Source organism: Festucalex cinctus, chromosome 2 (genome assembly GCF_051991245.1).
Source record: "Festucalex cinctus isolate MCC-2025b chromosome 2, RoL_Fcin_1.0, whole genome shotgun sequence".
Classification (NCBI taxonomy): Eukaryota; Metazoa; Chordata; class Actinopteri; order Syngnathiformes; family Syngnathidae; genus Festucalex; species Festucalex cinctus.
This window is the reverse complement of record NC_135412.1, coordinates 25,264,547-25,289,820: the sequence shown is the minus strand read 5'-3', so window position 1 is coordinate 25,289,820 and position 25,274 is coordinate 25,264,547. Positions and strand designations below refer to the sequence as shown.

The 25,274-nt window shown below is 40.0% G+C and overlaps 2 protein-coding genes across 4 annotated transcripts in view; one reads left to right on the top strand and one right to left on the bottom strand.

Annotated features, from left to right (window-relative positions):
• Positions 1–2,956, top strand: part of LOC144014286 (voltage-gated delayed rectifier potassium channel KCNH8-like) — a 30,643-nt gene extending 27,687 nt beyond the window's left edge. For 2 of the 3 annotated variants that reach the window (XM_077514005.1, XM_077514004.1), the window contains one exon: positions 69–2,956. In XM_077514005.1, coding sequence (XP_077370131.1) covers positions 69–731 — 663 coding nt within the window. In that variant the 3' untranslated portion in view covers positions 732–2,956. The remainder of the gene's footprint in view (positions 1–68) is intronic. The other variant, XR_013282439.1, reaches the window with a different exon arrangement.
• Positions 2,957–3,968: 1,012 nt separating this feature from the next.
• cacnb3b (calcium channel, voltage-dependent, beta 3b) lies at positions 3,969–21,122 on the bottom strand. The gene is made up of 14 exons (XM_077514003.1): positions 20,742–21,122; positions 15,689–15,808; positions 15,472–15,594; positions 15,259–15,380; positions 14,134–14,186; positions 13,180–13,199; positions 12,970–13,050; positions 9,996–10,054; positions 9,811–9,911; positions 9,588–9,739; positions 8,391–8,486; positions 7,196–7,366; positions 7,089–7,127; positions 3,969–7,007 (listed from the first exon to the last, which is right to left on the bottom strand). The coding sequence occupies exons 1-13, from the start codon at positions 20,778–20,780 to the stop codon at positions 7,098–7,100; spliced, it is 1,167 nt and encodes a 388-aa protein (XP_077370129.1). The 5' UTR covers positions 20,781–21,122; the 3' UTR covers positions 3,969–7,007; positions 7,089–7,097.
• Between the last annotated feature and the right edge of the window lie 4,152 nt (positions 21,123–25,274).

Here is a 25,274-nt window from a genome sequence, read left to right as displayed (position 1 = left end):
CACTCAAACTTGTGACCGAATTTGATCTCTGATTTATTTATTTCTCTACTGGGTTACGTCTGCATCAGATGAAGGTCCTTTCCCGCCAGGTTACCACGGTGACTCAGGAGCTTCAGGAAATGACCCAACTCCTCAAACCGCTTTTCCACAACGCCTCCTCCACCCTGCTGATCCCCAGCGCCGTGACCCCGCCTCCCAGCATATCCTCGCATGCTTGTTCCCCGGCTCCGCCCCTTTTTACCCACCTCGAGGGCATCATGATACCCGAGGCGTTGTCTCCGCTCGGCGCGGCGCGATCGGACGGTTGCAGAAGCGCACACGCGGCTGAGTTTGACCCCTTTCGCTGTTCCGATTCACGAATGGTCGCCCCTGGCAATTCCGCAGCTGGGTCTCCTTGCTCGGCTCCGCCATCCCTTCACAGTTCACCGCATGAGCAAAAGCTCATGCCGCTTCCCTCCTGGTCCTCCTCCATCCCTTCCCTGTCACCTTCCTGCGCACCTCTTCTGCTGGACTTAACAGGACCGAGCATGGAGCCGGCCCAACATCAGCTCCAGCCTTTCTGCCACTCTTACCCCCAGCCGTCATTCTCCGCACGCTCACCTCCCGAGCTCAACTTCGGGCAGGTTCTCGCGGCGCCCCAGTCGCAGGAAGTCCTACCGAGGCTGCTGGGAGGAGCGTCACGGGCGGAGCACGCCACTCAACTCACCTTTGTGGATGAGGGGCGGCCATGAGGGCGAGGAGTGGGCCACAAAACCACTGACCTGTATATATGACTGGATAGCCGATGCCAGTGCAAGCCGTTAAAGTCACAGGGCGGCCATCTTGTTGCTCCCACCACAAGAACAGACTACTGTAAAAACTATACGGTATACGTAAAGATGAGACATATACAGCTCGTAGTTAGTTAGTTTGAGGCCGGGGTGGTCACTATATTTTTTAACAAGTTAACTCCATTCCCTCCCATTTATTTTTACTGAAGCAACCCCCTTCGCTCCCTGATTTTTATTTATTTATTTTTACTGGATTTTGACTGATTTTGCAAGGCCCACAGAATATTGTGTTCTTTTGCAATAATAATGGAATCTACCCCCCCCCCCCAAAAAAAAAACAACAACAACTATATTTCTATCTGTTTCCGTTTTGCAACAATTAGCATTAGAATATAGCTAAGTTTTAGCATTAATCACAAATCTGCTTAGAATCGTAAGGAAACAGCTTGTTTTCAACACGGCCCCGGTTGATCTCTTATACTCTGCTGCCACCTCCTGGCCGTTTTGTAATTAGTACCAATTTTTCACCCGTTTACTGCAGGTGAGAGGCTGCATCAAAGCCTTCTGTGTGCTCTAGCTTATTGCAGACGTGCTAACCACTCATCCACCGTGCCACCACTAAACATCATTACGCATATAATTTATACATGTATTTAAGTTGTAAAATGTCTGAAGTCTTCTTGTTTATGTTTAATACATTTAAAACACCATAAATCATGCTGTTTCTACTACGCACTGTCTAAAATGTTGTCCAATTTCGATCCTGTAAATGTATCGGATCGTATGCCCAGAACCGTTTCTTGGGAGGAGCAATATGGCGGCCTCAAAAGTCGTGGCCGATCGGCTATCCAGTTATAAATAGATCAGTGGCCACAACGCAGCAAAAATTGGAGTGTTGAAATTTCAGGGTTACATTTTTGGGAGCTGATTTTAACTCCTCAAGTGTTATTTTAACATTTTCAGAGTTAAATGGTGACCAGAGCAGGTGTTATTTTCCGGTGTTGATCACCTCGTGTTAGATCGTGTTAGATATGAAATTAAGCTTTACCTTCCCACCTGCCTTTTTTTTCAGTTTGAGAGAAAGTCAGCGCCATTTTCCTTGTCCTCACTTATCACTGGGAAACACTGACAGTCAAACAAACAAAGTTTGGGCTCATGAAGTCATTTCCTCTCACAGAAGAGATTGCACAGCAAAAACTTGTTTGTTAAAGTTTAGTATTTTCAGCACTGGCAGTGTTAATATAACACATTCTGATTCAAACAGTGTTCAGAATTGGGCATGAGTAACTGTTCAGAGGCAAAATGTTTGAACATTCCACAGTGTAAAATCAACTCTGACCAGTGCTGACTAGTGATAAATTTCAACTACCATAAAAAATGTAACACTTTCAAAAGTGTCGTTTTAGCTCTACTTGGTGAACACTTTGGAAGTGTTACATTTAACTCTGTCGGTGTGGAATTAACTGCCGATTTTGTTGTGAAGTTGGCACTGGACTGAGAGCAAGGAACTGCACAACCAACATTTCTGAGACTGGCGTGTGATTTTACGATGCAAAAACGATGGCCCGACAAATTTATTAATTATTCAGCCCAAAAAGATTTTTTTTACAATAGTTTTTTCTTTTCTTTCTTTCTTTCTTTCTTTCTTTCTTTCTTTCTTTCTTTCTTTCTTTCTTTCTTTCTTTCTTTCTTTCTTTCTTTCTTTCTTTCTTTCTTTCTTCGTTCTGCCTGTAACTCATGCATTTATTGGTATTAAGAAACCAAAAAATAATAAATTTTATTCAGCATTGGTAGATTAATCAGTTATCGAAATTTTATTCGACCAAATATCAAAATCGACATTGGTCTCAAAAATCCATATCAGTTGGGCCCTAATAAAAACATCTATTGGGACAGTACTAATCCCCGTTTAAGTGGAACACATGATAATGATTTTTTTTTTACTGCCTTAAACTGGATTTAATTGTTGTATGATGAGTTTTGTCTGATAATAATAATTTGAATGGTGTAGCTCGGAGTGGCAAACTTATTTTCGTCATCAGCCGCATCATATGACTGTGAAAATCATTAAAAATGTACAATCATCTCATCATACTGTTACATACACAACTCAATTTCATTGTTATTAATACATGTATTCTTAACAATAAATTTTAAATCTGAAATCAAGATAAAGAAGTTAAAGGTTTAGTTTTCTGTTTTACGTTTAGTTTGAGAGTGATCTTCACCTGGGAGGAGCAATAAACAGTTTGAAATCCTCTTTTTCGAGAAATTGTTCATCTGCCCAACTGCTGCTGTTGCTTGTGACGTAAGTGGAGTTTCTGCAACCATGAAGTGATCGTATCTCAAGTCTGAGACTTTACAACATACAAGTTCTCCTTTCTGAGCGTCTGTGCCTCCTGGATCGGTAAAATAACCATATTTACGATGGGAAATGAATGCCGCACAGCCTAAGTGCATGTATAATTCGTGCCATAAAACAGTCCAACTAAAAACCCATATAAAACTTACATTGGCCAAAGCAAAACAACCTTGATGCCATAATACGTAACAGTAAATACAATTCCCCAAAGGTTACGATGTAAATGTCCCAAATTTTTAATAAATTAATACAACCAGAACATTTTAACATTTGTTTATATACAGTTAGGCTATGTATAACTTACCGTGTCAATCAAGCTGGACTGCAAATTCCTAAATCCGTAAGGAGCAAGGACTCCCCCTAATGGTAAATCAAGGGCATCACATTCCTTCACATGATTCGGTTGTGATAAAAATGATTTATTTATCATTATTATTAGTAGTAGTATTATTATTTTTATCAGACAACTGATGCGAAGGTTCCAACGTCGGTAAGAGTTTTAGTTACGGAGAAATATGTGAAATTGCCCATTTTGAATGTAGCGATGTGGTAAAATGTACAATTGTGAGCATTTGGATGCTTTTGTTTGTGTTTGTTTTCTCAGAGGTTTTGCATCGGTCATTAAATGAAATCTAGATCAAATATTTTTACAATTTCTTGCTCATATTATGACTACCTCCACTGTGGTCGAACTGTTGTTGCACACAGCACGCCCTCCGGTGGTCACTTGGAGTCACTTCTCGGAGAGACTTGTAGCAGCACGTTACTATCTGGTGGACATTGGATAATTGCAGCGTGGAATATGTTGCATTGCATGCAAAGCATGAGATGTCAGGTCCGAATTTGGAGTGCATTTATTGCATCATAAAGCAGACAAGAAAAGGAGAGTGTAGTGCATACAAACATACTCCGCAAAGTACCTGAGGAGGTATCTTGATAGTCTCAGCCGTGTTTCGGGGCAATGCTTCACTTTGTATTGCATACAGAACCTCCTTGAAGAATGTGTGCTCCTCCCCCCCCCCCCCAGATTGTAACCGTTTTTGGGTGCGCAAGTTGATTGGTTGTAAGAAGAAGAATACACATCAAGTTAGCATGCCTGCTGTATGCCAAGCAAGGCATTCATTTTTCATTGCACCTTCCTGCCCTGAATGCACTTCCAGTGGTAGCTTGAAGTTGGAACAAAAAGTTGGCCAGAGCAGGCCTGAGAGTTTTTTTAAAAGTTCCCCTTAAAATCACTGCCTATGACTTTATGAAAGAGTTTTGATGGCTAGTAGGAATTATTCCAAATATTGCTGATCTCAGTTAGATATTTTTGTTTCAAATTGTAGAGATTCCAACTTGGAGGTACCACTGTATTTGAAAATGTGGAGTAGGTAAAACAAAAAGAAAAAAAAAACATGCTTTCTGTCGTTTTTGTTATCAGTTTGTGTGCTTCCTCGTAGTATCATATGTGCAGTTGGATAAACACCCTAATTACAATTCTAATAATATGTCCATCTTAATAAACATACCGTCTGTACAATGAAGAGTTGATAATGCGTACATTTGGTGGTCACATCATCTGTGCCCTTCTGATGAAACCACAATACATTGATGTCATGCACGTTGGATTATTTACAATAACAACCAAAGTTGATGCGTCATACATGATAGGATGTTAAATAAAGCAAGAAAAATGAAAATTATGAGTATGTTTACACTGTAAATACATATTTCAAGTCATTAAAAATGACTAAGCTGAGCATTAGCTTAATTCGTGTCAGTGCATTTTCTATATAGGTGCATTTTTTTATAGTTGCTTGTGGGTGCAATGTCAGCTGCAGTATGATGAATGAAAATATGTGATTCAGTTATGTGACTGATTTGCTGAAAACCCCTGAATGGAAACACATTTATGGACAAATGTGTTTGGATGTTTCTTCTCAGACCTTAAAAGATGCAATTAAGTAAGTGAGGCGTTTGGCAGTTGCACATCCATAAAAAGTGACTCGTTTGTCCCGCTTGCGAGTCTGTGCTTGACATGCAGAAAAGATATGTGATCAGCTACTACGTACAATTTGTGTACAAAACAAACTGTACAAAAAAAAGGCTACAGCGTTATCAGAAAGGAAATCACGCAACTCGTAAAGATTCGAGATTTCCGGTAGCGCGTCGACGCCGAGAAACAAGTTGTGCCGTTTTCAGGGAACGTTTGGTTGGAATGTCAGCTCACACGAGCCACTGGAGCGTTAGTGAGGAACCTTCCACATGCCTTTTATCGTCTTAAGCCCGCTACACACATCCAGCTTGCGTGCAGGTACGACTAACGCCTGCTGTACTCAAACTAGTTGTTATAGTAGCAGTAGTAGCCTGGTACAAGTGGTTAGTCATTGTAATGGGCTCTTTGCGCAGCTCAACTGCTTCCTGAACTTAACACCAGTCCTTTGTTTCCTATCTTTCATGAGTGGACAAACTGATTTAATCCAGGTGTCTCTCACCTGGATGAATCAGCTTGTCCACTCATGAAAGACAGGAAATGAAGAAGTGGTATTCGAGTTCAGGAAGTGCTGGATTTGTGCAAAGAGCCCATAGGAGTACTAGTGGTATAAAGTGCTACTTATTGCACATTGTACTGCATGCTACTAGTCATTAGTAGAACTAGTACAGTGGTAATAATAGTATTAGCAGTGTACTTCCCATTTCCAACAATGGGTGGGTTGCGTCAGGGGCTACTACTATTACTACTACTCCTACTGCTGCTACTATTACTACTACCACCATATACTAGATAAAAGTTCAGTCAATTAACTACTACTACAACTACTACAATTAGGAGTGTTAGTAGAATTAGTAATATTGAGTACTAATATGACTATTAATATCTAGAACTACAGTAATATCAATAGTGAGTAATACTACTAGTGGTAACCAGTACAGTAGTTAGTCATTGTAAAGCAGTGGTAATTGGAGCAAGACGTGATAATACTACTAGTTGTAGTGGGGAGTAATAGTATTAGTTGTTAGTAGAAGTAGTAGGAGGAGGAGCAGGAGTAATAGTTTTAATGATATAGGTCGTGGTAGTAGTAGTAGTGGTGGTGGTGGTCGTAGTTAGTGGTAGAATTAGCAGGAATAGGACTATTAGTAGTAATAGTAATGTATACAACTAGTAGTACCCCAAGACTAATAGTTAGTTATTATAATAGCAATAGTAGCCATTAGCAATAAAAGTACTAAGTAGTAGTAGCAGTGGTAGTAGTAAAAGTACTAGTACTACAAGCAGTAGTGGGGAGTCATAGTAGATGTTAGTAGTAGTACTAATCATACTAAAAGTTACTATAGTTGTAGTGAGTAGTAACCTACTAGTAAGTAGTACTAGTAGTTTTTTTGTATTTGTTGTTATAGTGATAGTAGTAGTGGTAATAGTTAGTAATAGTAGTAGTAGTGTGTGGTAGGGCTAGTAATAGTATTGCACGAGAAATTGGTAGTCAAGTTGCAAATGTTCCCGTCCAGCTTCACGTGTGTAGTGGGCTTTATTCTGACGGACAAACAGCCAGAGAGGCCGACAGACAGACAGACAGACAGTCGGTCTACCCTCGCCACTGTAGAACAGGCTAACACAGAGCAACTGATGGCGTGCACGTGTATGTGTGTGTGTGTGTAGTGGGAAGGTGGACAGAAACTGAAAGCGACCCTGAGTTGTCACGTGGCGTCGGAGGCAAGTGGCTCTCCCCTAGAGGGCAGCAGTGAGCGGCATGTGTGAGATCGCCGCGTTTCACCCCAAAACCCCATATCTGGTCTCGCTTCAGCTGCTCCCGTCGTTGGTCCCTGTTCTCGCGAGAGTGGAGAGATGTTGCTGCTGCTGCTGCCTCATGGTGGCGCTCTCGGCTGCTCCTGGCCTTCCAAACAAGGAGACGACATTGCAAAGTCGATACGTTTTGGCCTTCAAATGTTGCACCAAAAGTGTGAGGAAGACTTACTGCAAGTGCTCACTCTATTAACTCTTGGGTCTCAGAGAACTAGAAAGTAAACATGGCCGTTAGTGGCATACCACGGGGCAGGCTAAATTGATGTTTTGCTGTCATACCTGTTGACTGGAGTTAGCAGAAGGAGGGGTGATCACGCTTTGGTCCTGGGCCGAGTTGACGGGGGCAGAACAAGGAAGGTGGGTCGCGCGCCAGTAAATGTCCAGATACTCAGCCAGGTGTTCGCACGCGTCCTCCAGCTGGTTCTCATCCAGGATCACGTCAAACATCTCCTGGTGGCGGGACAAAGATAGGATCAGCAAATACTAATCCATCCATATGTACTCTATCTGTGTGTCTGGCGAGCTGGCTAATGTTCCATCGAGCTAACTAGCAAGCTACAGTATGTAGCTAGCTAGCTTTCTGTCTTTCGTATTGTATCGTAAAATTCAAGTATTTTTATGCACCATGTCTCTTAGAAGAGTGACTAGAGCTGAAAGAATTTGATTAATCGTCATTTTAAAAATGAAATTGTTGAAAAATTAAATAATTTAATTGAGGTGCATTTAAATATTATAAATGTATTAGAAATGTATATAACTTCAAATATATTAAATGTTATAATAATAATAATTAACAATAATTTAAAACACCACACACACACACACACATAAATATAAATATATATATATATATATATATATATATATATATATATATATATATATATTACAAATTATGAATGCTAGGTTAACTATAAAACTGATTTAAAATCGGTACACATTATTGTTGTTTTTGAATAAATGAAATGTTTGCTGGGTGTATTACTTCGATTAAAATCGTAATCGTCCAGCATGACTGGGAAAAAAAAAAAAAAAAAAAAATTCAAGATTTTATTTATCACCCAGCCCTAAGAAAAACTGTAATTATTTTAATCCTAAATTGCTTATTTGTATTATTGCATATTTGGAAAAACTATACAGTATATAAACCCATTTATTAGTAGCGGCATCTATTTTTTGACACTTTCCCTTCTCACTCTGCCCACCTCCACCTTGTTTTTAATTTTTTTTTTCCCAACTAGCCTCGCAGGCCGTGTCAAATGGCATCTTCAGTTGGGGCCGCGGAAAAATGGATGGCTAGCCGTAAATGGCCCCCGAGCCATAGTATGAAGATCCCTGAGCTACAGGGTACATTTCATCAAATAAATGTTTCAATTCACTTGAAGTTAAATTCATCTTTGGCCAGTTTGAGGGCTTAAGTGTATGTTGATGTATGCAAAAAGTGGTGTAATAATGGAGGAAGGCGGTGACATACAGGCGGACATTGAGCGAGCTTGTCTCCCGCCATCATCTGGACGTTCAGGTGTTTGCTCTGCGACTTTCCTCGAGATTTGATCAGCCTGTGCAGAACCTGAGAGTCCAGCCCACACAAAAGACACACAAGCAGTTACAAACTACAAACAGATATATCATATCCAAATAGTTTTAAACAAATCTTTTGTAAATCATGTCAAAGACCAAAGTTAAGCAGATCTGCAGTGTGAGCACATTCTTAAAAATTCATCTAACTTTCCATTGTGGAGTTGAAGGATCATTTTGTGTTTGACCATGTTCTACTGCACTTTTAAAGGTGTATTTTTACTGATTTGTGATCCTTCAAGTGGACAAGTGAACGGCCTCACCAAAACCAATTGGTTTCAAGCAGCGTTCCAAGTGGATGTAATTCTTTATTATTTATGGATTTTGACCCAAGAATGTTAGGGGGCTTTTATGAAGACTCTTGGGAACTGTTTTGAATTGAGAAAAAAACAAAAAAAAACACGTTTTGTCTCCTTCAAACCTCCTGTGTGTGTGTTTTTTTTAGACAAAAGGCAGAATATTAATCCCCTGAATCACTGAAGGTCAATAGCATTACTGTGAATCACCCCCTACACAATACGGATGTAACGATATCCAAACATCACAATGCGACGTTATCACAATATGAAGCTCACGATATGGTAATTATCACGATATTGTGGGGAGATTGGCAATATTGAAAAAATACATTACTGTAAAAAATAAAAAAATAAAAAAATAAATATTGTGCTTTGGTAGATAACAGCAATGCTACAATCTCTAATAACACTTAATATTGAGACACTTACTGGCTAATGCACGCACACATTGAGTTCCTCCACATATTGACTCAGTTCAAAAGCATATTACGTTCACCTTCTTCTGACCATTAGCGTGGTTTTTAAACATAGAAGGGTTAAAATATGCCTTGTGAAAATTTAACTGCACTAAAAAAACAAAACAAAACAAAAAAACTAGCCACCAGAGGGCGCTAGAACTGCACAAATGGAACTTTTAATATCGTGACGACGATATTGTGGCAAATGTAATATTGCGATATCACGATATTGCTGTTATCGTTGCATCCCTACACAATACAGCCCAGTATTTTTCATCTCTAGTGTAACAGAGAGTAAGTGAAAGTGGAAGTGTATGAGGCGTATTTGTGCTCTACTTTGGGCGAGGACACTTTGACGTAGACGACGATGGGGGCCAGAGAGGTTTTGAGAAGCTGTGCAGGGTGATTGATGGTGTCTGCATCCAGGACCACCAACTGCAGAGACTTGGCGAGCTCAAAGATCCTCTCGATCTCACTCTGGACCTCAGCTGAGAGTAGAAGAGTTGTATGAATACTAACGGCAGAAGAGCAGAAGGTTAATAACGTCGTCACCACTAACCCAGGCTGGAGCGCGTGTTGGATCTCTCCATGATGGCCTTCTTGTTGAGCACCGAGCGCTTGGCCAGCGACAGGTCGGCAGTCACCCGGGTAATGGAGATCCTACAGTACAAAGCTTCTCATCTAAGGACAATTGTGCTCGACGAGCGGGCAATCTTGTGCACTGTTGGACACATCTATACGCACCTGCCGTCGAACCTGTGCTTCAGGAAGTCAAACAAGGCTTTCTGCATCATGTCTGTCACCTACAAATACAAAAAGACCAATGAGAGCAGTCACACTTCTACTTTTTTTTTTTTTTTTTGGTGGGGACATCAACCAAAAATTGTACTCAAGAAACCTCCCTCCATTGCGAGTGTTATGTTCCAAATCCAGACTGCCCCACAATAAGTGAAACGTGCTACAAATACTGTATTTAAATACACCTGAAGTATGTTTTAATTTACAGTACTTTTCAGGTCTTTAAACACTCATTATTTAATACAAACACATTTTTTCGAAGTCAAAGGGCCTGTCTGCCAGTTTCACTCAGGAAAATGCACTTTTTAAATACAGGATTTAAACAAACAAACTTCTTCTCAATTTATACATACGGGCTTTTCATAACGTGTGGGGGTGATTTTGAATTACACCACAAAATGAACTAAATTTAGTTAGCACTCGACAAAAATTAAAACAATCCGCAAAATAGCTGGTTCTTCACTAAGTGTTTCTTCTTGCACATTACAAACAGATTTAGACAACAGTCACACAAGACCCAAATTAAAGTCCTTTGTTCATTTAAAAAAAAAGGTGGTGGTGAAGCTGCTCAAGCACTATCAAGTGTAGAGCCCCAGCATCAGCTCACGTAACTTCCAATGGATATTCTTCTTCTTCAACCACTGCTGTCCTTTCAGAATTGTGACGGGAAAAAACAAAACAAAAAAACTACTACACAGAGTTGCTCTTTTGGGTACTGGCAATCAGGTATGCTGACATTTGGAGGAGATAAGAAGAGAGAAATTCATATCCCTGATGACAAAGACACAGATGGTGTGAGTTTGCTTGTATATGTCTGAAAGAAAGGCTCTTTTTCTTTTTTTCTCAAAGTTGTTCAAAATGGATGGCTTGAGGCTGGGCTTTGCTCGGCCACAGTTAGAGAGAGAGAGAGAGAGAGAGAGAGAGAGAGAGAGAGAGAGAGAGAGAGAGAGAGAGAGAGAGAGAGAGAGAGAGAGAGAGAGAGAGAGAGAGAGAGAGAGAGAGAGAGAGAGAACAAAAGAGATCAGAAATGATGGGAAATGAAGACAATGACGAGACACGCACACACACAATAATCAAATGACTTGGCACAATGAAGAGGGGGAAAATGTGGCTACTGTCAGTTCTCTGACACGTACCCCATTATGGACACATTCAAAGATTGATAACTCTTCTGTAACCGCCTGAGGTGCTTCCATACATTCCATCTTCACATCCTGTCTCCCCCAGTCAATATTTTTTAAGACATCATTTTTAAGGACTTTAACATAGCACACCTTGTGTAATACCACACTGTGCCACAACATCCCGGGCAACACTGAGCTCTACTAGAAGACATGCTGAATAATTAAAAGCAAGAAGAAGAGGCAGAGAAGGTTCCCGAGAACAAATGCCACCATATTGTTGTATACTATTTATATGTGACTTTTACTTTGACCAAAGTTATTCCCTGTTAAGATACTCGCGGACCCGTCGCCATGGGCGGGCCTTGGGGGTCCGTGCCCGCCCTGTCAGTCAGCCGTGCCCGCCCTAGCAAGATGACTCACCAACTATTCGTCCTATCAGTCACGTAAACTTGCGCCTTCTGTTTTAAGTCAAGCATGGCGTGCCAGCCAACCACATACCTCCTTTCAAGTTTGGCTGTGATTGACAACTAAGCAAGCCAATGACAATCAGGATCAGGAGGGATGGGGTGGGGTGGGGGGAGACGCGCGCTCTGCAGACGTGCCTTAGCCAAATCTACTTCCGGGTAGATAGTGCGCATTTGGGTTGGCGCTGGCACAAGGACTGAGCAGTGAGCACGCCGTGCCTCGATCCAGCATGACACAGTTGACATCAATGGGAATCCTGAGTCCACTGGTTACGTTTACAAGTGAGTGTCAAACTTTTATTTTAATTAGTCAAGCCACACAGCACGGATGAATTGTAGCAATACACAGTATGCTGTTAACAGACCCAAGCAGTCACACATACACAACAACAACAACTATGGAGCATAAAATTATTTATCACTAAAGCAGTTGCAGTACAATGTGAGTTGAATTCTCTTTTTTTTTTTTTTATTGCCAAGTTTGTTCATGTTGATGACTGTCACTAAGTTCTAATAAAAAAAAACAGCACTTTACACATCCTTTTGGATTGATATTCTGCTTAGTTTTTCACTGAACCCATATGTTGTTTCTGTATATCATCGACATAACTCAACCTTATTTCTAAATCACTTTAAAACAGCCATTGCTGCATACAAAGTGCTGTGCATGGAATAGAAATTAGTCTTTTAGTAGACACAAGTGAAATAAAATAACACAAAATAAAATTAATTAGAGTAAATATAAGTAGATAAGCATACACGCAAATAAAATACTAAAAATCTGTACAAGTATAGAAATAAAATAACACAAAATACAGAAGGCACCATAAAAAAAGTAAAATGATGTGAAGTCTCATGCTGAGTCAAAGATCAAAGAATAGAGATGTCTGGCAAAAATGAAAGGAAATTTTGTCCATATCGTACAGCCCTAATCCAACACGCAAATGAAGGCAACTGCTAGCCAATTCCAGATAGAAGGGGCTGGGTCACAGAGTCATTCATTCGGACATAGTTGTTTACAGAAGTGAAGAGTGGATTTGTTTCAAATGAACTTTTGAGTTGAATAAATGCTAAATGAACTACACATTTTTTTTCAGTTTGTCTTTTAGATTTCAGAACGAACTGCCGCTTTTAAGTGACAGAAAATATTTCTGAACACTTTTGCAGTTGTCACAATGCCGCTGTTCAACCTGATGAACATTAGATTTAGGTTGATAAAGTGTGCCCCCCCCAAAAAAAGGTAATGCCCCCCCTACAATTTCTTTCTGGTGACGGGTCTGGATACTCGTATTGAAGTATTTTTGGTTCTGATCAAGGCTGCAATTGTCTCACCTCGTAGCCTTTCAGCGAAGGCCCCACCAGCACCACCGGTCGCATGGAGGGAACAACATCGTACGGGGGGAGAAGTTCTGTCTACGCCAGATAAAAATCGACACGTAGAAATGATGGACACAAAAGTATTATGACGAATGGTATTATCTGATTGTTATTAATGATGGACAGACACAGCCACAGAAGGCATTTCTTTAGTGGAAAACACACCTGTTTCTGCTTCTGTTTGGCTTTCGGAACAAAAAGGAGCAAACATCAATAAGGAGGAAGCCCTTCAGGTAACTCGTCATTAGGTTGGTTCAGAAAACATTAGCAAAGCATGCAAGTGTGTTATAAACAAGATGTTAATATTGGAGCACTTTCAGTGGTTATGGGGGAGGGTTATGGGGTTAAAGGGGAAGTCAACCCCAATTATTTTTTTTTTTAACAATAATATGTTCTATGCAGCCCCATGGAATATAAGTTTAGCAGCAAAGTCCAGCTGTTTTTATCAATATTAGAAGGCGGCCATTTTGCCACTTGCTGTTGAGTGGAAGTGACGTCACAGTGTCTCAGGTAACAACCAATCACGGCTCAGTGTCCGAAAACAGGTGAGCTGTGATTGGTTGTTGCCTGAGCCCTGAGCAACTGTGATGTCATCTTCAGTCGACAGCAAGTGGGGCAAAATGGCCGCCCCCTGAGATGGATAAAAATGGCTGGATTTTGCTTCATAACTCATATTCCACAAATGTAATATTAGATCAGAATGTCATGTTTAGACTAGTGAGGTCACATGTAACATATTATTGTCAAGAAATGTTTAAAGTTGACTTCCACTTTAAATCTGACATCCTGCTTGTCTGAGCCCTGAGCAACTGTGATGTCATCTTCAGTCGACAGCAAGTGGTGAAATGGCCGCCCCCGGAGATGGATAAAAATGGCTAGATTTAGCTTCATAACTAATATTCCACAAATGTAATATTAATCAGAATGTTATGTTTAGACTAGTGAGGTCACATGTAACATATTATTGTCAAGAAATGTTTAAGGTTGACTTCCACTTTAAATCTGACATGATCCTGCTAACATACTGTATGCTAAGAGGATGGTGCAGTTCTTGTTTGAAAAGCTAGCAGCTCCTCATTGACTTTGACTCGGCAGCTGGACTCTTCCAGCTCGACGTACCTGCAGATGGCGGCGTGGATCTCCAGCCTCCGGATGACGCGTTGCCTCCTTTCCTGCGGAGCGACAAAATGCAAAATGTCATCGTGGGCGAATCCCCCCTCAGGTGGCAATTTGGAGAAAAGCACAAAGCAAAGCCGAGAGATGCAAGAAGCAGGCGTGCCAACAAGGAAAGCTTCATTAAAAGGTGTCGTGGCAATGTGGCTTTGGGGCAATTGACAGCAGGCGGATGACGTAGGACACACAAACTGAGGTGTGTGTGCGTGCGTGGGGGTGAGTGTGCCGCATTCAAAGTGTTTACATTCCCTTCTAAAAGTCTTGGAACAGTGAGACAAGCAATCAACATGAGGGTGTCTCTTGTCTACAGAAACAAATCTAATCTCAGTGTGTTGTTGTTTTTAAATATTAGTTGCTTAAAGGTTTATATATGTTTCCATTATGTGTTAGCATTAGCATTAAGCTAGCTGCCTAAAAGCAGACATAATCTCAGTGTGTTATTTTTAAATATTAGTTGCTTAAAGTTTATGTATGTTTCCATTATGTGTTAGCATTAGCATTAAGCTAGCTGACTAACTAACACTAAGATAGGTTATGTCGTCGTTTTTAAATATGTAGTATAATTCTGCCAGTTTTTAGTTTGACTGTAAACTTAAAGTAGGAGGCATTAAAGCATTTTTGAAGAATTATTCTCTATTTGCTAAATTGCTGATTATTGTGAATTGAATTCACTGCCACCACAGAGAGCTCATATCTGAAATTTGTGCTCGCAAGTCAAAGCAAAAAACACATCTGTCATGCGGCTGACTGTTTTTGCATCTCGAAAGATGAATCACTTGTATCTCAAGGCACCACTGTACAAATAAAAACAGCTACTACACCAATTTGGAAAGCCCTGACGAGGAAATAAAAACCACCAAGTAACACCAGTCTTTGTGATTATGCTTCAAAAAATATAGAAGCTAGTAATAGAGTATAGAATTCACTTCCGCTACTGCCAGTCGCCAATCCTGCAGCTAGCTTGCAGGAGCTAATTTCAGACAACCATGCATAGCTTTCCCCACTTCTACTCCTTTTCCAAATGTGGCCACTTTTGCCTACAGTGTGGATATGGTCTGCGTGACCTCTGACCTGGCTGCTGCTTTCTGCTCCTGTTTGATCCTGATGGCCTCCAGTTTGACGGGACTGGGGATGAAAGTGATGTCTGCGCCTTCTTTCACCAACCGACCGATCCACCAGTCATTGTTGAATTTCTGCAGGGCAGCAAATCGCACGCTGCTTTCAGCATCTTTTGCGTCGAAACGCGGCAGAGGTGGTCATGACACAAAGATGGCTTCTTCTCACCTCTTTGATGTGCAGAAAGTCTTTGGTTTCAAAATTAATGGCTGCACCTTGGACCGGACAATCTTCATCCAGGGCCCCACAATAACTAACATTGGTTTTCACTGCAAAGGCCACTGGTTTCGACTTTCACAATAACAAAAATAAAACATTTTTTTAAAAAAAGTAGAAAATATCAGACAAGTGTTGCCAATAATAAGGATAAGCGCCGTGACCTCACCTTGGCTCTCTCCAGCTGCAGCTGAGCCTGGCGCTCGGCTTCACGCCGAGGCGCCTCCTGGTCGTCCTCCAGGGACAGGTCGGAATCCGAGGGTCGACTAGTGTAGGAATCGGCGGAACCCTAAACGAAAGAATGGCTGCTATCAAATGTGAAGAATGGGATTCACATCATTTCTGACTAATTTTTATTTATTGCCTATCATACATTTTTTTTTGTCTATTTTCATGTCCAGTGATTCATTTTGTGGACAACTGTCATACATTATATAAATATTATAAATAATTTGATTGGCTGGCAACCAGTCCAGGGTGTCCCCCGCCTACTGCCCAAAGCCAGCTGAATAAGGCTCCAGCACCCCCCACGACCCTTCTGAGGAATAAGCGGGAAAGAAGATGGATGGATGGATAAATAATTTGAGATACAAGCTATTTTTTTGTCTTGAGTTGTGAGCAAAAATTGGTGTACCAATGTACACTAAACTTCTCAGTGAGTGAACAATTCTAAAAAAAAAAAAAAGAGGGCAAGTGCTGACCTGAAGCTATTGATTGGCACTCCAGTTGAAGTTTGCTTTAAACTTAAAGCTAAAAATAAAAGTATTGTATTGTTTATTTATGTATGTATGTATTTATTTATTTATTTGTTGTATGGCGGCACGGTAGTAGAGTGGTTAGCACGTCTGCTTCCCAGTTCTGAGGTCTCCGGTTCGAGTCCAGGCTCGGACCTTACTGGGTGGAGTTTGCATGTTCTCCCCGTGCCCGCGTGGGTCTTCTCCGGGTACTCCGGTCTCCTCCCACATTCCTAAGACATGCATGGCAGGTTAATTGGGCGCTCCGAATTGTCCCTAGGTGTGCGTGTGAGTGTGGATGGTTGTTCGTCTCTGTGTGCCCTGCGATTGGTTGGCAACCAGTCCAGGGTGTCCCCCGCCTACTGCCCAGAGCCAGCTGAGATAGGTGCCAGCAGCCCCCGCGACCCTTGTCAGGAAAATGGATGGATGGATGGATATTTGTTGTATATTGATTAATTTATTGTATTTATTTATAATTGTATTCATATTATTTTAAATGAAATCATATTCAAGATGTGTAAGAGAAGTTGCTATATCCTCCTGACTACCAACAATTCAAATTTGTCCTCTGTAGTGGACCTTTTTAAACCTGAATATCTCCCACCCAGTGCATACGATTGAATTAACTCCTTTTGTGCTCTATGGAGGACTTTCCAATGATACCAAATGTGTAGGGGTGGGGCTTTGTTGCATTTGATTGCATCAAAAAACAAAACGGCTTCCCTCAGTGCAAGCACTTTTCAGGGAAGAGGAAAAGTAAGTGTATAACACTTTTGATTGAACAAATTTAGGCTTTAAATGTTGTTTGCACGTTTTCTATAAGACTCTTAAGAACACAAAGTATTGTTTGAATTATTTTAATTGTATTTGAGCCTAGCATTTAAGTTTTAAAAAATGTCCTCTGTCGTGGACACATCATAGCTTAAAAATAAAAACTTTTTTATTCAAAAATTTCATTTTGCAGTATTCCAGTTACTTCACAAAGATTGGGGAATATCAAAATAAACATGATTGGACAATATTTTTTTTCCTGGTAGTCAGGAGGATATTAACGCTACTACGTGATGCAAAACACTTTAGCCGCTAACGAATTCATTTCAATTCTGTTTACTTGTCGACAGAAAACACTAGCAATGGGAGTAAACTTTCATTGGGCCTCCATAATGAGGAAAAACAAAATTAACAAATCTGAGTGCGAGCAACAACAACCCAAAATAATAATTTAAAAAAATATACACTGCGATTGGCTGCCAACCAGTCCAGGGTGTCCCCCACCTACTGCCCAGAGCCAGCTGAGATAGGCTCCAGCATCCCCCGCGACCCTTTTGAGGAATAAGCGGTCAAGAAAATGGATGGATGGATGGATGGAAGGATGGATGGATGGATGGATGGATGGATGGATGGATGGATGGATGGAAAAATATACATTTAAGTCGATTTTTTTTTTTTAAATGACACACACAAAGCAAAAAAAAAAAAAAACCTCATATGAGGTGGCTGAAAACTAATTGTGGAAGAAAAATCAGATGAACAGTGTTGTGTTTGCACCAAACCATCGTTTTCAAAATGGCCAAAGTTGGTTTCAGCCAACCACAACAAAATTAACCAAACATGGGAAAACACTTAAAAAAATGACAATACAAATAAACAAACACCAATCATTATTTTCCCAAGTATTTTGTTACAACTTATTTCAACATAGTAGATGCAGATGTGGCAAATATTAGGACACACCGTATTTGGCTTTATCCTGAGTGCAGCACAAGCACAAGTCAACACAATGGCATGATCAAGACTGCGACCAGATGACATTTAACATATGGGACTCCCAGCGAGATGCTCATTCAAAGCCAAGCAGCCATTGGAAGGAATGTAAGAGTGCCAAGAAGTGCTAAGATGTGAAGGTGACCGAAAACTGAGTGAAGTGAAAATTAGTGCGTTCATTTTGAGTTAATTTAAATTTTCTTTTATGCCACTAGTTTTTTTTTTTTTTTAACACATGATTAATGACCGCCTCTTACTTGGAAAACCTGTACCTGTACCAGTCGCAACCAAGGTTATTTTAGTTAATGAAAACTAACAACAAAAACTAAAATTCAAAAAACAATTTCACTAACGAAATAAAATAAATAACAAAAATGCTTTTTAAAAACGAAATTTAGCTGAAACTACAATGCATGTTTTCAAAACTAACTGAAACTAGCGATATAGCAAAAATGTCCTTTGTTTTAGTCTTTGTTAAGTCATTTAATACATGAGCCTTTGGGGATGATTTTAAATGTGATTTTAAGTAGATTTATTTCAGTATTAACTGGAATCAAGACGTTTGAAAGCATTTCACACGGAAGTGATGTCATCTAGCAGCAGCCTATAGAAAAGCACCTTCAGATGATGTCGCTCCTAGGCCACAAATTTGCCTGCTTGACTTTTGGCTCCAATGGTTCAGATCACCTGCTTTTTCATTGAATGCAGCCAAAATGCAATGCTAGGTAAGAAATGTGTTCCTTTTTTTATTTTACCATGGTAAGAAATGTGTTCCTTTTTTATTTTTTTTATTTTACCATGTTGTTTATTAAATATTGCGCATAAGTTGTCATGACTAGGGTCATGCAAGGGTTATGTTTACTGTCATGACTAGGGTCATGCAAGGTTAAGGGGGGATACTGTCATGACTAGGGTCATGCAAGGGTTAGGCTTGGGCCATGCAAGGGTTATGTTTGGTTCATGACCGTGAGGTCAAGTGTCTGCTTTGAACTGAGATAACCAGCATCTAGTTTCAACTGGTAAGACGCTATGTGATGTCAGAAGATATGTGATGTCAAGAATCTTTAATCTCTTTATCTGGTCAACAGCCAATCAGATAATGCCATTTCAGTCCTGTTTCCCACATGTCTAGTCACAGCCAATCAGATCGATTCGCTATCTATATAAGCATGACTGAGAAGTGTGTTTTGTCGGATTATTACCTCTGTTCCTCTGTGCACCTCCACAGCCCAAGTTAGCTTAGCATCTCGTGATTCTCGATACATTCTCGTTGTTTCTTGTCTAGTCAAATTTGTTCTACGATGTTATGCGAATAAAGAGTTAAAAATAAAATCTTATTTGTGTCTGCGTTTTTGGGATCCAACTCCAGAACAACACAAGTAATACAGATTAAACGAAACAAAACCGAAAACTAATACTGAAACTAACAAACTAAACTAAAACTATCCATCCATCCAACCATTTTCTTGACCGCTTATTCCTCACAAGGGGGGTGCTGGAGCCTATCTGAGCTGGCTTTAGGCAGTAGGCGGGGTACACCCTGAACTGGTTGCCAGCCAATTGCAGGGTACACAGAGCCGAACAACCATCCACACTCACAAGCCAAACTAAAACTAAGCAATAAAAAATAAATAAATAAAACGAATAAAAACGAACAGAACCACCCTGAAAACTAATTGAAACTAACTAAATTAAAAAAACAAAAAAACAAAACTCAAAACGAAATAAAAACTAAAATGAAAATTCCAAAACTCTAATAATAACCCTGCTCGTCAAAATGTAATCGCAATAAATTTAATTAGAATGCATATATTAGTGGAGATTGGGATCAAGTTGTATTTTAAAACCTTAGAAATTAGCATAATTTCACAAGTTACTTTATTATAAAGATTGGATAACTTATAATTAAAAGAAAAATGCACTGAGCTGTCACCAACGTGTTACAAATGCAATTATGCCATCTAGTGGCAGAAAATGACCTCAACACAAATCAATATTACAATCGTGATTACAGGACAGTACAACTTTTTTTTTTTTTTTTTTTTTTTTTTTTTTTTTTTTTTAGATTGTAACCCAATTTCATGAATTGAGGTTAGGGGTTACTGTAAATTACTGTATCAATGACTAAAATATGCAGACATTTCTATTAGTTTCATATTTTGTTCAACTTTTACGAGCGCATGAAAACTCTTTTTCTAATTGTAAATTTTATTGTACATTTAGAACAGACAAAATTTGCGATTAATTGTGAGTTAACTATTGAAGTTACGATTAAAAATTGTAATCGCCTGACACCCATACAATATGCCAATCCAGGATGTTTTCAAACAGCAGTTGTATCAAAATAAGTTATTCTTGCCCTAGAAACGAGTTGGGTTTCAATATGTTGATTTAAAAAATCTCATCCATTCCTCTTCTGTGGCTCAGTATTTAAATAACTTCAAAAGACAACAACTTCAAAGCGGCTTACCTCCCATGACATCTAACTTTCCACTGACACTTCACACACTCAAACTACAGCAGTAGAAAAGAAAGCAGAAATGATCATTCAAGTCATCGTGCCTGTTTTCTCAATCACTCTTCGCCTTTTGCCACCTGGAAGAACGTGCAACTTTGTGGCGATTGGGTCTATATATAGAAACGGGAGGGGATGGAGGATTCGTGACCACGATTTCTTGCCTGCAGAGCGATGCAACAAAGCCCAGCGCATCATTCGTAACGTACCTTGTTTAAAATCAGTCCTGTCGCGCTGGAGTCAGACATGATTGCCCCCCACCTCCCCTATGGTCGCGGCGGCGGGGGGAGATGGAGGGAGGCACCATCAGCCCAAGTGCTTCACAGCTGCCATGGCCGCGTTGCCCAGAGTCATTTCCTATACAAGAGTGATGCAGCGACTGTGTACGGCTCCGCATCAGCATCAGCTCCACCCCGGTGGAAAAAATCTCAAGCATCTGCCTTTTGCAGCATCACACGTTGCTACTTTGAGTATCAGCCAATCCCTCATTCAGGACGCTCGGGTGTCACTTCGAGGAAAAAAGCGGACACGTTTTCATGGCAGCACACTGGTGGTTAGCACATCTACCTCACAGTTTTACTGCCCGAGTGGAAAGAAAAAAGTAAACGCCCATAAAGACTCAGTTGCTGCTTGTATTTTCACTCCTTTAGGCAGCATTTCATCGACATCGTTGTATTTGAGCAGTCATTTAAGTGCCATTATCAGAAGCCAACAGTTAACTAATGCTAATGTGTGCGAGTTACGTCGGAGTTCCATTCCTACGCTAGCGATGTACCCCAAATTTCGACTTAAGTCGGATTTACATCAAGTTAATATTTACGTTAAAATAATTTGCATTAAAAAAAATAAAACACACATTAAAATAAAAATAAAAAAGATGCTGTACAACTGTCCGACTGAATCCCAAGTCTTTGCCAATCGTCGGTGTCTCTCCTTTCTGCGATCTTTTGATGATGTTTAGCTTCGTTTACATGGAAATTGTTTTTCGTTTGGCTGGATCAACATTGATAGAAGACGCAGCTTTCTTCTGTGGGGCCATGATGCGGAAAAAAGAGGTAAAAAATGCCAACGATACTCCCACAAGTGCACAAGCGCTAGCACTAGCTAAGGGCTACATAGCGGACGAGGGGAAAACACTATGGGCTATATGGCGGAGGAGGAGCCAAAATGGCGGACCGGACGTAACAGTTGTAAAGTCAAAACGATGACTCCCTGTATTGTCATGGCACAATAGACCCTTCTAGTGTGACGTCACGTTTAAGTGCGCCCCCTTGCGGTGGAGGGCAGGGGGCGTCAATACGAGTACATTAGAAAACAATCAGTGAGACTTAAAAAATAAGTCGAGCAGTTGATAAATCAGTGACCAATGCTATGGTGAATTTGTGCGTGGCCTACGGATGCTCTAATGGTTCAAAGATAGATGAGATCGTTCTCTCGGCTGCCGGCAGTGATTCTAAACCAGCCAGAAGACAGTGAGGAGTGAAAGACGAGCACGGTGGCTGGCGCCATCTACAACGTAACTGATTTGCACCCACAAAAAGTACGAGGATACGCTCAGATCATTTTATATCAGGTAGTTTCTCTCTTTTTCATATACAGTGGGTCATAACATTAACTTCTGATTGTAAGTTGTGTTTCAAGCAAAAACAACATACCTTATGCTTCCACTTCCATTTTTGCCTCCAACAAACTCCATTTTTTGTTGCTAGCGGCTCCAAACGACTGGTTTCAATGATTCGCAGTAATGTAGTGTCCTACTCGGGATATTTTTTTGTGACACTTGACATATTTCCCACCTTTTAACGAAAACACTCGGTGAAAATCAAGATCTACATTCATTTGTTATGGGAGGCTTGCCCTCCGGGAGGCGCAGCGGCAGCTAAGCAGTACGTCAGATGGAAGGGTCTATAGGAGGACGAGAAGCCAAAATGGCGGACCGGGCGTAACCGTTGTAAAGTCAAAACGAGGACTCCCTGTATTGTCATGGCACAATTCAGCAAAATGGAGGGTGGCTTGCTCACAGAATTTTTTTTTTTTTTTTTTTTTTTTTTTTTTTAAGAGATAGGAAGCTAAGTAAGTTACTTGGCTGTGTAATTTCACACTTGAGCAGCAATTAAAAAGTCAAATTTCCATAATGTGTTCCCCTAAATTGGCCTATTGTAAGCCATGCTAAAGAATAACATCGTTGGTCCGCCATTAGTGAAGCACAATTTGGCATAAGCTCCGAGAAGGGTGACAAATTAAGGATAAACAAAGAAAGTGCGACAGCGAGGCCACCGAAAGACACAAGAACAGCTGCAATGATTTTTGAAGAGATTGAGTCAACTTTTCTAGTTGGCAAAGATCCTTTCAAAAATTATTTTCTCTTTTGATGATGATGATGATGATGATGATGATGATGATGATGATGATGAAGCGCAGAGGTCCTCAATAAACAGATCTCACTGTATGGACCCAGACCAGACTTACTATTACTGTACATTGTTTTAAAACACACAGTAAATTCTGTTAATTTGACTCCATTTTGAATATGACCAAATAGACACAGTTTTAAAGTAATATTTACACTTGGAAGAGAGCAAAATAAAGAATTGGAAAAAATAAAATAAAAAATAAGTCACTGAAGGGTTTAGAATCAAACTCACAACCTTCAGTTTGGGAGAGAGCCGATCTACTCCCCGAGCCATGCAGCTCCTGCTGTATGTTAGCATATCAGTTGGAAAATCTTCCTAACTAAACAATGTTTTTGGTCTCTTGGAGATAAACAGAAAGTAGGAGGGGCATAGCTCATGTGGTAGTGTGGCAGTCTCCCAAGTTGAAGGTCGTGAGTTCCTTCCTCAACACTTTAATGTATTTTTTTTCTATTCCTTGTTTTACTCTCTTCCAAGTGTAAATATTAGCCTACTCTAAAATGGACTGAGTCTATTTGTTACGACTCTAGAGTCAAATTTATTATGCAGCTAATTACTATAATAAAAGATTTTCTGTGGAATTTGAATACTAGATAGACACTGGCACCTTCAAGTTAGTATACTGCATCTGTTCTCCTTTTTATCTTGTTAGGTTTCTCCACGTTTTGTTGTGGTTGTTATCTTTGACAGAATTTTCAGCGTCCATCTGGTTATGATGCTTGGTGAGATGGAGTGAACGCGCAATAGCTTCTTCCACTAGCCACAAGTTGTCAACTACTCTACTTGTTAGCTGCCGTATGCTTGGTGTGATCAAATGGTCGATTGTTAGTCATGATTCCTTTGCAAACGTGTTTAATTAATCGTCTTCAGTGTGAACCACAGGCTAAATAACATTTATATAATGTTTAATGAAGTGTCTCTAGTATGTGGACTCACACACGATACTTATTGGACGACGCCCATCAGTTAGCCTGCTAGTTTGTTATCCCACATGGAAAGGCATCGACATCGTCCAAAAAGTCACAGCTTCTTTCTGTTTGGGTCCACAAATGATAGCGGACTAGTGAGTTAAGGAGCTAGCAAGCGCGCCGGTGGCCGGGTTGTCTGGAATGATGCAGCCCAATACTTATATAGCAGCAAAACGGTCATACGCTATATCGCAACAGTTCAGTTCTAAATTGTGCTCAGTCGTCGCATGTTTTTAGCACTTAGGTTGAAACATATTTGAAGTATTTAGAAACAAATCACTGAAATCACTTTACAGGGTATTAAAGTGTGTTTTGTTGTTTTAAGAAAATGGATGGATGGATGTTTACTTACTGTATTTATAGTTAAGTTAGTTGTTTTAAAATGTTTGTAAGTAAACATTTAAAAACCCTAAAAATATTAATAGTTTTTTTGACACCTTTTGAAGGATGTCACATTATTTTGTCTGTCATATACTGTTACATCAAACACAAAAATGTCATTAAAAACAACTAATAACATCCAATTTCTGTAAATGTAAGCATTATTATTTGTAATACAATGTTTACTTACCCTTTTTCTAGTTAATTTGATTGTTTTAAAATGAGAAAATGTTTTTAATTAGACACTTAAAATCCTGATTACAAGGCACAATTATAATAAAATTACAGTTAAAAACTTGAATTTAATTGTGGGAAAAACCTGTGTTTTTACGAAAAAGTAATTTCCCGTTATTTTACAGGAATTTATTGGCACCCCAGCTGACGGAAAATTACAGTTTTTTTTACGATTTTTTTTCAGTGTATCTCAAGTTTGGACTCGTAAGTCAAAGCTTAAAATCAGTTTAAGGTACTGTAGCTCAGATCTAAAAAAAAAAAAAAAAAAAAATCAGGTCACTCATATCTCAAGGCACCACGTTGCTTTCTGTATTGCTTTTAATATGTTAATTAAATAAAAAAATGAGAAATTAGAGGTGAATGCTGTCAAATGGCCCTTCCATTTTTCTGTATGTGCATCTTATTTACTGTCCAATTATTCACTCCTGTGTCAAAGCAAAAGCGCTTTCTCCATGCAGACTGGCTTATATGCAGACCCGGGGCACTGAAGATCCTACTTTGGTGTCCATTATGCTCTTAGGCCGCACGCTCTTATCGGCCTCGTTTAAGGTTCCTGCCTAAGAATGAAGTGCACTCCACCACAGCTTTTAGCACAACATGTCTAAAGGGCTTTACTTCTGACATGTTTTTTTTTGTTTTTTAAATGAAATGGAGACCTGCAGGCACACACACACAGCCATTGGAGTGGACAAATAATATAGGGTGACTATTTTCATCATTAGGGCTGAACATGAAGCAGGAGTTTGGG

Bases quoted from the DNA above. Each gene is read 5' to 3' on its own strand.
- cacnb3b (XM_077514003.1), bottom strand. From the start codon at position 20,780: ATGTCTGACTCCAGCGCGACAGGACTGATTTTAAACAAG. The intron at 15,595-15,688 runs GTGAGGTCACGG...TTATTGTGAAAG, and splicing joins TGCAGCTGGAGAGAGCCAAG to TCGAAACCAGTGGCCTTTGC. The intron at 7,367-8,390 runs GTATGTCACCGC...TCCCGCCACCAG, and splicing joins AGCTCGCTCAATGTCCGCCT to GAGATGTTTGACGTGATCCT.